The sequence below is a fragment of the Rhopalosiphum padi genome, chromosome 1 (genome assembly GCF_020882245.1).
Source record: "Rhopalosiphum padi isolate XX-2018 chromosome 1, ASM2088224v1, whole genome shotgun sequence".
Lineage (NCBI taxonomy): Eukaryota > Metazoa > Arthropoda > Insecta > Hemiptera > Aphididae > Rhopalosiphum > Rhopalosiphum padi.
In genome coordinates, this window is record NC_083597.1 from 53,993,491 (window position 1) to 54,008,106 (window position 14,616).

General features: G+C 28.5%; 1 protein-coding gene across 3 annotated transcripts in view; it reads right to left on the minus strand.

Moving 5' to 3' along the window:
- LOC132917748 (LIM/homeobox protein Awh) overlaps window positions 1-14,616 on the minus strand; it is a 79,522-nt gene that overhangs the window by 13,739 nt on the left and 51,167 nt on the right. For all 3 annotated transcript variants that reach the window (XM_060978629.1, XM_060978630.1, XM_060978628.1), the window contains one exon: window positions 8,937-9,118. In XM_060978629.1, the coding sequence (XP_060834612.1) occupies window positions 8,937-9,118 (182 nt within the window). The remainder of the gene's footprint in view (window positions 1-8,936; window positions 9,119-14,616) is intronic.

The following is a 14,616-nucleotide window of genomic DNA, read 5'->3' on the forward strand; positions in this document are numbered from 1 at the left end:
ATTAGAGGTTGAACAATTTGAGGTTCGTATAATTCGTATATGTTGCAGTAAATTCACCTTCAACGGATTTGGTGAGCTGTCCGGAAAAAATCAAAACATCGTTCAAGTAATAACAAAAAAGACTTAGAAACTCGCAGTACGTGCTAGAATATTAATGAAAACTGAGTTGAGTATTTAATAACATATGCATATAGGTCATTGTATCTAAAAACGTAACCTGTAGCTGTTGTAATTATTTTTTGTAACATAATTTTCGTGTTAATTTATTATATTATTATTGTTATAATTTACATTATGTGTTCACCATCAATAATCATAGTTTGATTATTATTCGATGCCCCACAATTGGATATTTTATGATTTATTATGAACGATAATAAATATATATTTATATATAGTCAATGTTATATTCTATAAATAAAAATAGAATTTTCGTAATTTAAACTAGGCGGGAATACACAAAAAATCTAATATATTTAAAAAATGATAGAATAATTAAAGGAAATGTTTGTAGTACATATTATTATTAGGTATGAATTAACTATCATTATTCATTATACTTAATTAATAATATATAAGACCGTTGTTTTGTCCAAATGCAATAAATTGCCAATAATATAAATAATATATATATAACATATTATATAATATTTGATTATTTGATAATTGCTATCGCCGTGACCTCAGTGACTACCTATATAATATTATGGGTAATAATAATATTATAATAGTAAAACGTTATATTGGCGTTGTTTTCAATAAAAAATAATAATAAATAGTGTTTTTAGTACTTATGGTTTCTTTATAATACCTATTGTTATTATTTAATTTTTACAAACAAATATTATGTAATTTTAAATATTGTATATCTATCATTAATTTATTTATTTATATGACAGTTTCTAATAAATTTCTTATTGTATAGTTATTTAAAACAGAAGTCCACGGCGTTTTTATGAAAATGTTGATCACGTTAGATGTTTACATTTTTTAAAAGTAATTTACATGAGTAATAAGGGTAATTTTGGAAACCATTTTGGTGGTGTTAAATTTTGTAACCTGTAAACATTTTATGTCATTTATTTTAGGCATTTATCGAAAATCTTGGCTAGTAGACAATAAATCCTGTTCTATTAAGCTAAAAGAGAACATTCTTACGGAAGTGCATATAACAGACAAGGATATGCTGTAATGACTTATTTGACGGCCGATTAGAAAACATCATCAGCAAAAACGAACGTCAGCTTAAAGACGCGATTTTTGATATCCAAAATAAATGGCAAAACCTCGTGAACATGTTAAAAAAGAAATTACAAGTTTTTTTAAAATTTTATTCATAAGTAGAGGAGGTGTACTACTCTTAGAAAAAAAATATATATATATATTATGTACCAAGCGTGGTCACTGGTCACCAGATGTAAACATCAAACATTGCATACATATATACACACACACACACACACACACACACATACATATTAAAACGTTAATATTATTAGGTATGTAGGTACCTATAACCTACGTGTTATTATATTATATATTATTGTTTTATCACACGAACGCCAACGAGCGGTATCCGGCATTTGCCTGCAAGCGTGCAGCAGTACGGGCGAGCGGCATAATATAAACGTTTTTCAAAAGACACGCGTATATACATTATTCAAGACGAAATATAAAGAACGTACTTTTTTTATTTTATTTTTTTTGTTTTGTTGTGGACAGATTATAGTTTTAGGCCCATTAGTAACGGGGACCGGCGGAATAAATGAGAAGTTTTGTTTTGTGTGTTTGCCGGTCGGCGCATGGTAATGTACATTTTGTAAAAAATCACGCACACCGTCATACATACGATTATTATTATTACTATTACTATTATTATTATCATTATTATTATTTTAAAGGAATATTAAAAATACGAAGAAAAAAACACCGTGTAAGAAGGTCAAGTCTATACAACACGCGTGCTCCGGAGACTTATGAAAAATTCAAAAAAATAAAAATAAAAAAAATACAACCGGACTTAACATAATGATTTGTCACACGTCCACCGTCCGTCCGTCGTCGGCTCGCGACGTTTCGCCCGGAACGAATGTATTCAAAGTTCGCTGCTCGCTCAGGGGCGATATATATATGTGTATAAAATGTACATATTATTATGTTTATATTTGTCATATACAACGGCGTACGAATTGAGTATTCCATTGGTTCGGTAGTTGCTCGACTGAACATAATATAACGATTACGAAACGCGTTGTACGAACGTTACGAAAAAAAATAAAATATAGTGCAATATATATTATTATAATTATATTATTTAGATCAAAGGTTTCCCGATTTTCACCGATAAACGTAGGTAATATGTAGATATTATATATATATACCACGACCGTAGTTGAGTGTGCCATAGTAGATACATATAACGTTTCACATAACACCTGTTCGTGATGGTTTCGGGTTTACGGAAATAATAAAACCACAGTCCGAGAATAATATACAATACGACGACAACGTGATTAAAACTAAGAAAAAATATTACTAAAAATGAAAACTATAAAAACCATTATAATGGACTAATGGACATAATAAATTATCATTCTATAATAATAGGTAACTTTATATAAAACAATCTTTACAAAAAAAAATGAATTAATAATAATTACAAATAATCGAAATAACTGCACTGATCCGTTTTGACTATTTCTCCAGTTGGAAAAATAGTAAATATTTTAACAATCAGAAATATTTAAAAAAAATGAAAACAATTAAATGTGTTATTTTAATTTAAAATGTTTAAGAATACTTTCAATTTGTTTTTTAATGGTATTAATTGTATGTAATACATTTACATTTATCTGCATATATATTTATGAAAATCAATTATAAAAAAATTTAATTGATGTATGCATAGTATCATTTGTGTCATCAAATCTTGTTAAAAATAATTTTATGCAATTAATCATTTTTGACTTAAATTTTTCGATAACAACATCAATGAATCAAAAAAAAAAAAAAAAAATGTATACATGTTTTATATTAATGAAAAAACCTTATTTTTCCTCAGAAGAATCAAAATGGAGAAATACATATAAGAAAAACACAAATAATTATAATTCCTAAACTCCTAAAGTCTCCTACTTTATTATTGTATTCAAACTGTACAATGACAAGAAAAATATAAAAAAAATATAAAGTATAAAGCTAATGGCCCATGTCACCAAAGTTAAAGAACAATAATAAAAAAAAAACTTGATTTTGTGCATTGAAATAATTATTCATTTTAAAGTAATTTAAATATACGTGAATAAAACTTGAAAACTGAATAAAAAAAAAAAAATAAAATAAAATGGAAAATTTGAAATAAAAGTCATCTATTGCAGTTTAATATTAGAAATAAATTGTAATCATTACAGTGTGTTTAAAAAATAATAAATATAATAAACGATAATGTGCCGTTTAAAAATAAATATATGTACGTTACAGCTACCGAGTATCACTTGTGTATAATATAAAGAGTTTAGATAAATATATATTATTTATACATAATATAATAGATTAACATTTTCAAATAAAAATTTGGATAGCAATTTACCATAATATAGCTGTTAAACCGGTTTTAAACTGGATTATTATATGTTCACTATGTGAAGACTATATAACTTATTTAAAACAAAATGAGTAATTTATTTTTTTAATTTTCACACGTTAGAATCAATCATTAATAATTGAATAGTCTTGTTCCGGGTAAGCGTTACAGAACTTTATTTATAAAGCGAATTCCTAACCGTAGTGAACGTGTAAGCTTTATTGATTATATTAGTATAACTATGGGCATTTTTTTAATTAATATGTTGTACCATTGAATAAGTTTTAAAATAAACATACTATATATATCATGTACGGTTTAAGAACTCGATAAGGTTTACTCTTTTTGTTGGAGGTTAGACATCACCGATGAAACTCGAACGAGGTTCTTGTGACATACGATTAATGAAAAAAATATCGTTTAAAATAATACGTAAAAATTACGTTTTCGAACAAAATATTCTGTTGCACCTATGATTTTTGATTTTCTTATACATTTTCAATTGTACGCTGTTGGTTTTAATCGATAAGACATACGCTACCTATACTATAGGAATATTTGACATTATAATAATATATTATAATATTAGGCATATAATATTAACGCAGTTTATCTAGCCTAACCTAACAAATAAGATATGCTGACGTACTTTGTTCGACGAGACCACGGAGTTAGTATAATAAGCACCGCGGTTATCATCTACTCGATAGTACCTCAGATGACCGTGTTAGGTGGTACCTCATACAGGAATATCATTATGTGGCGGTAACGTGCGATGGATGTGATGTCATCGACACGGGCGACTTTGAGTTTAGAGACTTTATCGCGGGTCGATAATAAATATAGAAAACGTTTTAACAATACGTATAATATTATAATATATAAAACGAAACGTTTACGCGTTTACAGCAGGCAGGTACCCATATGTATATAATAATGACAGTAAAAAAACGGTCCGGATAAATCAATCTTATTAGTCGCGCGCTCAGTATGTATCACCAACTACCGACACGTTGCGCTATACGCATATAATAATAATATAACCCTTCCACATAATAATAATAATATATATCTTATGCAGCGGTGGGGTGTGTGTGTGTGTGTGTGTGTGTAGTGGGTTTTGATTTCTCTCGCGCATATCACAATAAAATATATATGCCTCGCGTGTGTGTAACCTTTGTACAAATAATATAAACACTCCGGATGAGTAGGCATGTTCTCGGTATATATTTTTATTTTATTTTGTTTTTTTTTTCTATTTTGTTTTCTTTATTGTACGATCGGACGTTTGAGGAATCATTTGTCATCTCCTCTCCTCTCCAGGGACACCGACCGCGATGTGTTTTCTACGTACCATACAAGTGTGAACCACTCGACCTTGCGGCCATCGACCAATATTACGATCAATTTTTTTTATTTTTATTTTTTTTTCACCATCATTATTATTATTAATGTAATAATTCGTATTGATCGAAACACGCGGAGGTTTGACCCCGAAACGTTACTTGTTTGAGGTCATCAACACCGAAGAATTATCGAAACCGATTTTTTATCCGCGACCAAGACTACCCATATATTACCAGAAAAATGACTTTTTTCGCTACGAAAGTCACATATCGTGATGTCTAACTAGCGCCTCGTAACAAAAAATTCGAAATTAATCCCAAATCCAGAGCAATACTAGTTGTTTGTTACGAATATTATATTTCTTATAATATTATGCTTACAAACCAATAATTATACAATTACACGCACGTTTTATATAGATATACATATTATTGTATCGTCTTAATGTCAGCAGTGACTGGTGATATTAATAAATTGTTGAATAATTTTTAAAACGCGTGTATAAATACTATAAATCATATAATGCTAATGTGATTATTATTTTAAAAACCATTCCAGAACAGATTCAATATTTTAAATATTGTCAAAAGATCTAAGTTAATTATATTTTTAAATGTGTAATGTGTAGGTATATATTATATATACATTTTTTAACATTGGTTAAAATAACGGAAAGGAATTATGTATTAATATTTATTTTATCTTGGCTAACCAATCGAGATAAGATAAATACAAATACAATATAGGTACACCAAAACGAATTACAAGCTTTTCATCGAGTATACGACAACGGTGAACGTTCGAATTAGGATTTACCAACAACAATAACATATTATGTAATAATTTTGGCTTATTGAAATTATTAATATAGCTACGATATCATTATCATATACATAAATCTATACGTACAATAACGATGTTTATTCTGTATATTCTATAATATTCTAAATTCTGTACTCATTGTCAATTTATAAATCGGTCTTTTTGGTTTTTTACAGTCCCAGTTTGAATATATTTCATATTTGAATTTGTTTTTGCATTCAAAACACGTCGAGTAAAAAGTATTCAAAGCATATATGAAATTCTTTTTTTTTTGTTTTATAATTAAATATATATTACATTTTAAAGAATACGGCACAACTATTTTTACGTATACTTACTAACTTATATTTTAGATCTGTTGACTATGTATATAATATTAAATTAATATATACTCGCATATATATATATAATCACTAAATAAAAATATTTGTATACAAAATAACCTAAATAAATCTCGATTATGAAAAACTATTGTAGACAAATAAATATTAATAGTATTTAAAATACCTCTTTGAAATATAATAATTTATATCATTTTTAACAGCTTATGAATATTATATGATATAATATATCATATCTTATAACTTATATCATAAGTTATAATAAGTTATGCCCAATTGTACGTGTAGATAACGTTTGACGATACACTGACGCTTTATTATATTAAATATTAGATTACCTTATTCTCGATTTTTCGTTAAAACACTACAACAACCGTGTAATAATAATAAAGTAAAAGACAAACCTACTGCAGAAGACCACCACTGGCGTAGGTAGAAATTAATTCCGTTGTCGTACGCCATATCGACTGGCAGATTTATTGGATGGTACGTGCCGTTTAATTGGGCCCCGTGTAGTTTTTTTATATATACGCGCATATAACGAGCGAGTTTTCAAGTTCTTCTGGGTATTTTTTTTTTTTTTAATGTTTTTGTTCTGTTTGTTTGTTTGTTTTTTCTTTAAATATCAGTTTTTGAAATCCGAGCGCGTGGGTAGACGCCGATATTGTGACAATATTGGCAGTCAGCTTAAGTTTCATGTAGGTAGCGGAAGACGTTGTAAATAGTTAATTTGTTAATAACTTATACAACATAATATTATTATATTATATATTATACTGTACAATGGTAATATGGTATTATAGACTATAGAAAATCATCGTAAGCCGTTTTAATGGATAGGACGAACATTTTCAAGCCATTCTTTAACGATATTTTATGAGACATACTATCATATTACGAGCGCACGATAAAATATAATACACAAAAAATAACATATTATACTCACGAGATATAAACGTAATTTTAACTTTTAATATCGTCACTGCAGTGTTTTAAGACCATAAAAGTCTCTTCTAATATTCCTCCGCATTAAGTATAAATTCGTCTGTATATTAACGCACACGCACATTTAAAATTATATATAATTAATTATAAATTGTGTTATACGTATGGCATTAATAATCATTGGGAATCTTTAAATAATATTTTACTTTTCTAGTCGGGATTTTGTACTATAAGGTTATTTTTTTGTTTATTTTATATTTTTTTCTTTTTTAATGAAAAATATTCATCTTCCACTGCCCCTCGAAAAAAAAAATATAAAATAATAATAAAACACCATACAAAATCTAGAGACAAATAGGCGACAACATATATTATAAAGCCCTTGCGATATTAGTTTCGGTTAAATAATATACCTACAAGACTAGGTACATATACATGCCACACAACTACGCGTGGGGGTGGCGGCGGAATGTAAAAAAAAAAAAAAATCATCTCGGCCTACAGAAGTCACAGTGTCACATTAACAGGTGCGAGGCATTGTGCCACGGTGTCTTCAACGGGTATCTTCGAAACACGTCTAATTTTATGATTTATACGACCGGCCGCTTCTGTCTTCTCGCGGGGCCCTCTATAAATCACCGGGCGGGCAGAGAAAATAAAATAAAAACATTTTTTTTTTTTTATTTTAAACCAGTATGCACAGTACGCATACAGGTATATTTACCCGAGTCAGGTTGAAAATTCGGGCACTTCTACGGGGGTCATAAATTTTTAAATAAACAATAATGTCAACGGTGTGTACAAGAGACGTATATTGGACACCTTCTTCACACTTTGGCCAATAATAATTGTTTGTAAAGAGGCGTTAATGATAAACACGCGGCTCCCATATAATATTCTCGCGCCACGACCTCTCGAAATCGCTTTACAATAGGTACATCAAAACACACCAATAAACACTTTTATTTAATATAATATATTTTTTGTACCTTTTTTTTTCGTCATGTCTCCGAGTGACAATAAGGCGTAGTGTGACCGATCGTTTGGCCACACCGGTGTTGATTTCAATAAATAAATAATTGCAGAAGTGTTTTTTTTTTTATATTATTATCATTATTATTTGAATTGTTCACCAGTTTCAGACCTCTAATTGTGCTCATTAATGAATTATGGTTGGGTTTACATTGCATTAGGGAAATTATGCATTCGGTTCCCGGCAGAGGAGGAGTTACACTCTTTGTTAAATATGAACAGTAAATGAGCATAGGAAAATAATAATAACATATAATTTCGCTCATATGCGGTAAAATATGTGTGTTCAGTGTTTACTGTGTGCAAGTACAGTTTTTCAAATGGAGTTTAAAATGTTAATTTATACGTTTAGCTCAGATGATTGTGAAAAAAAATATGCGATTCACGTGCTAATGTATTAGGAACTGCAGTAAGTGATATTCTAATATATTATTCTTGAAAAAGATACAACAAATATAACACCTCGATAGTTGTATTTTAATAATAAATTATATTCACTGTATTTTACCTAACTTACTGGACTACTCGATGTTATAGCGTATACCTAAGTATAGCACTAAATATTAAATGCCTAGATTTACAAAAATTTCTAATTTCTTCCTCTAAATGTTTAAAGTTTAAAAATAATTTGTGTAAACGTTAAATCAATTTGACTATTTTTTATACCCTAATGACACATATATCTATAGGACGTAGGTACAAATGTACGGTATTTATCAAACAATATGATTTATTATTATTATACTATATACTCTCAACAGTGATCAAACATAGAACCTATAATATTATTTTTACATTATATTTCAAAGTTTTTTGTTTCATGTAGGTACTTATTAAATTGTGTAAAACTCTTTAAAATGATTTACCTGGCATAGTCCTGTCGGCAATAAATTGAATCATCTTTGATAAAACATGACGGTTCATCTTCTAATACCAAATTGCACACACAGCATCTTAAACAGGACACGTGCCAAATTTTGTCAGAAACCTTCAATAAAAACCTATCCGTAATTGGATCTGAGCATCCTCGACACTGCAACGATTCAGTCTAAAACAAACAAACACAACATATGATTTAGTCGTATGGAATATTATATTAAATTTCAATACTGTGATAAAATACTAATGCACTAAACAGATATTTTATTAGTACTCTTTAATATATTAATACCACAACTGCATTATTATTTGTTATTATCTAAATCGTAATTTTACAATAATTTATTATATACAATCCATAAATATTTATTAATTTTATTTTTTTACAAACCACGTATTTTAATCATCACAAAGTAATATATTTCAAAATACGTTTCTATTAAATAATACTTTGACTGTTTACAAACATATCAGCGATATATTATAAATTATAAGTAAAAATAAAGTTTTATTCTTTTTAAAATATTAAATCTAATTAGATAAAGAATATATATTGTATATTATAGTATAATTGTTGATTTCACTCATTATTGACTATCACTGTTTTATATATTAGTATTAATAATTACTTTATTTGCCTATTGAATTTAAACAAGATGGTCTCGATTTACACATCTTATATCATTATACTCACTCTACTGGTTAAAGGGGTTAGTGTGTATTTTTGATGATATATTTCCATATTTTTTAATCCATTTTCAAATTTTTTATGATTACAACTATTTCTCAACTCTGCACTTCAAAAAGTATTGATTTTGAAAATATTTTTTCACATTAGTAATTGTAAGTTATTACAAAACAAAATGTATGAAAAATAAATATCTATAAGTACCTATTCTACTTTTATTACTATCAATTTTTATATTTTTCCTTTGTATACTACAATATACTTATAAACAAATAAACACTTAATAATGAATATATTTTATTAATTCACAGCCAAGTTAAATTTTTTTTATTATATTACATATATTATATATATTTTTGTTTCTTAGACCTTTCGCCTTAAAAACTCATCTGATTAATGAATTCATATACGTTGGTCTCAAAATAAGTCCACCGCCCCATTGGAAACTAATGTATACTATACTTATACAAATAAATTGGCAATACGCATTTTTATTGAAATATAGGTATTTCATCCAAATGATAATTTATTTATATCGATTAACTGAGTTTGAATACTAAAAAGAAAACAAACTTCTTCGTATCGATCACGCTATATTCGCGTAATTATTTACTTACATTACATACTTGTAATGTAGCCTGGTAATTGTATTATAATAAGATATTAACAGAATATAATATAATGGTCGTGTTGCTGTGACGTCGTCGTACAGTCGATTAAAAAATCCTACAGTACATAATATAGTAATAATATCCAGTCTAACTATGAAATAGTTATACAAGTTATTTAGTTATAAATCGAGAAAAACGGTAGACCATAATAAAATTATAATATAATAAGAAATATGTTATAGTGAAATAAATATACGCGTTTACGGTGTTAGGTTAGTGTCGGATACTCAGATTACCGATATCGAATATAATATATATATGTATATAATGTGAATAATATAATAATTATATATGCTCCCCCCCTGGTGTTTTTTAGTACAAATTGTGATGTTACAATATAACGTATAGTTATATATAAATATAACAGTATATAGTATTATTGGTATTGGACGTTTCGTATAATAATAATATGAATAGCTTTTTTAAAAATATGTGTGTATATTATACGCGCGTAATTTTATTATATTATTATGCATATTATGTATATATCAATATATAAATCGGCGGGTGGTTAAACTATTCGTAACTACCGCGCAATACATCTCATCGGCGAGCGTATCTACCTATACTCGTGTATTATGTATATAGCCACACGGGTTATTTACGATTTCGCGTTTGTCCGATAATAAATCGACAGACTCACGTCGATTATAATAATAGTGCCTATACAATTCAGAGGTGTTCCTATAGAGTATGTATTATCGTTTGGTACGACGCATACTATCACACGTCTATTTATTTAGCAGCTGTAGGTATAAGTAAATTTGGGATTTTGTATATCGTAGCACACGTGAATTACCGTGAAAATTTTAAAGTCTTTTATGAAATGTAAACCTTACATTATAGGTAAATTATGAAAAATAAATTCATCGAGGGAACACCTTTTCAAAAATAAATGCTCAAATTGTATTTTACTTAATTTATCACTTTTTATCATCTCACTTTGGCACTCTGTTTAATATGATATAATTTATTAACATTGTTATTAAATTCTTGATATTTTTTCTTCAAAACAGCTGTTTTGGAAATTCGTCATGTTGATTTGTATAATAAAAATACAAATTATAAATTTAATAAAACTTAATTAAAACAATTTTAATAAACTATTAAGTAATAGAAAGAATTCTGCAGGATTTTCTTTTTTGAGAATTTATTCACGTAATTTATTGATTTTTATTAGAATTAAAACATTTAAAGAAAAAGCAATTTTTTTAATTTTTAACGATTCACTCCTTTTCCCACTAATTAACCATTAAAAAAAATGTGTGTCCATATTTAAGCAATCATCGGATATTAACGACAGTTGTGGCGATTTATCACTGCTGTTGTTATCACATTTATATATAAAAACTAAATAATCACAAAAATTGAATGGCTATAATTTTGAATTATTTATAGTAGGTAATTACTTAATAATTCGAATAGATTGAACTTTTAAAGTCATTGCCAATAATTACGTTGGTATAATTGAAATGAAACGATCGAATAACGGCAATTGGCATGTGCGCTTAGATTTTATAATAAAACATATAAATCGTAACGTTATTCAATATTTGCCTGTGCTCGATAAAAAAAAAACGAATTAAATATTATGTTGTAAGCACTAAGCGGTATACATTCAATATACGAATAATATCTATATAGCTACTACACGATGATTAAAACATAAAACGTGAATTAATTAGCCTTTAGTTGTCTTATGAAAAAATAAAACATAAAAAGTATTCGATTCGTTTGCATCGTAACGTTATCATGTCAAAAAAAAAAAATGTGAACAATAATTCGAACGTTCAACGCGCACAGATAAATATTGAATTTTATCGGATATTTTAAAACTAAACGTGTACCTACCTATTTGTGTATAATATATACGCGAACGGCTATTTCTACGTCGTATATTACAACAACAACTTACTATTATACAATGCGGTTGAAAACATCTTTGTTTTACCCATACCATAATAATATATGTATATATGGTCAGTGTAATATGCACGCGGTCGACGTTAATCGCGTATACGAATGTACTATTATACATGGACTATATGATAGTTACATATTGAACGTTGGACAGACGAATTTTTGATACGAAGAAATACACGAAAATAAAAAAAAACCTAATAATATGTAATAATAACGACGATAGCGCGAGGGGCATAAAACCCGCAAACGGCGCAGGGGTGGTGGAGGGGTGGCACGACGACGTCCCGTAGTCACGAGACGTATATATTATAATAATATACATTATATATACGTATAATATGTATATTCGCCGGGACTCGTAATACTATTATACATCCGTCCAAGTTTTCTCGACGATCCAGCTGCGGCGTATCAATTATTTACACGCGGAGTATACCTGCAAGTAAGCATATTCACGTCTGTCGTATACATATCACGAGCGGCGCTACATTTTGATCGGCCGCGGGATAGCGCGCGCGCGTGTCCATAAAAACGAAAACAAATTGCCGCAGAGTCCGCGCGTGTAATAATATATGTTTAAATAATTTATTATAGGTAATAATAGATGTACAGGTATACGGTGGTGGTATAGGTACGACTTACCGTTGTATTATTTTTCCGTTCAGACACCATTATTGTATAGGTATACACGTTACGTTACATTAATAAGTGTATTAGCATTCAATTTAGTGACTTCGTAATGTAAAACAAACGGACAAAATAAACATAATAATATGATATACCATTACACGCTGGACCCCCGCGGATTCTGTGTATAAAACAATATTAACACGTCACATTATAATCGTGGCAGGTACCGCGCTATATTTTGTGCGGTCGCTATTGTAGAAACGCAAATCGACTTGTATAGTTTATAATCTCTCTCTCCCTCACGTTTTTAAAAAATACGAGATGAATTTAAAAAAAAGTTATAAATTAAAAATAGACTAATACTACTACGATTAATACGAACAAATCTATAACAGAGGCTTATTACTTATTTTTTGACTATTTAATACTTGGTACATAGCTCTTATTCATGGATCTTCTTTTAGATAAAAACTAAGTAGAGTAGATTTTTAGTAATCGGGTTATTTCCGAAATCCTATATAGTGAACCATCGTTTAGATAAATCAGTCAAGCCAGAAATTAAGCCATTTAAAAAATATGACATTATAATCATATCTCTCTTTTCACTAAGTTTAGATAGATTAAGTGCCATCGTCAAAACCGAATAATAGTCATTTACCATACATAGATCAAAAAACTATTTTCAAAAATCGAATTTTGAACAATTTTAATTTTAATTTTGTCAGACATAGTAACTACACGTTGAAGACCATACCACCGCAGACAACCGAAATCGCATAAAATGTAATATAATGGAAATAATAATATATAGGTAAATAAAAAATTGATAAATTGATAATTATGTAGAAAAAAAATAACGTTATTATTTAATAGGTATAATTTAATTAAAACAAACATACACATGAGTAGGCAACTGTATATAAATTTACTATAGTTTTCATTGCTAAATAAATCTTAGAATGAATAGGTAAATAAAAACTAATAAGTTTATATTTTCTTGGTCTTTAAAGTTTAAGCACAAATACTTTTATCATATATAGGTAGCTATAATTTTACCATATATACACTGGACGATAAAATGGTTTAATAGGCACACATAGAGAAAGCTATATAATAATATATACGCGTTTCGTGCAGGCGCATTCATCGGAGTAAAGTGTATAAAAATGTCAATATCTATGCACCAATCTAAAACAGTTTTTTAACGTCATTAATATCGGTTACTATAAAAATAGAGAATAAAAATCCACAACCACAATAAATGATAAACTCGGACACGACTGCGACAAAACAGTAGCGCGTAATCCACCGCATTTAACGTGTTTCGTTCCATTCATTAGGTATACCAATACCTATAATATACGATGCTAATCTCTGCGCGGGACTTATGAGGTATACACTTATAGTGTAAATATAATATAAAACTTATAAATATCAGTCTTAACATTCGAATAAAATATATTCTATAATTTTTTTAGTATTGAGTAGGCAATCGCTGAAGTGTACCAAAATAAGTGGGATAGGAGAGATAGCACTGATCCAGTTATAGACGTTATATAATTATGACATTTCGCGTTTTAATGAGCTCCAATACAGCCGTTATCGGTATTGCTCTGTGCTGTTATTGTAGATATTGTGAAATTATATTTTTGGCGGCCAAATAAAAAACTTTTGGTGAAAATAAATCCCGCTCCAGCATTCCTCCCCCTCCGACTCTCTTGGACACATTTTCTAACGACAAATCACACCTTAAGT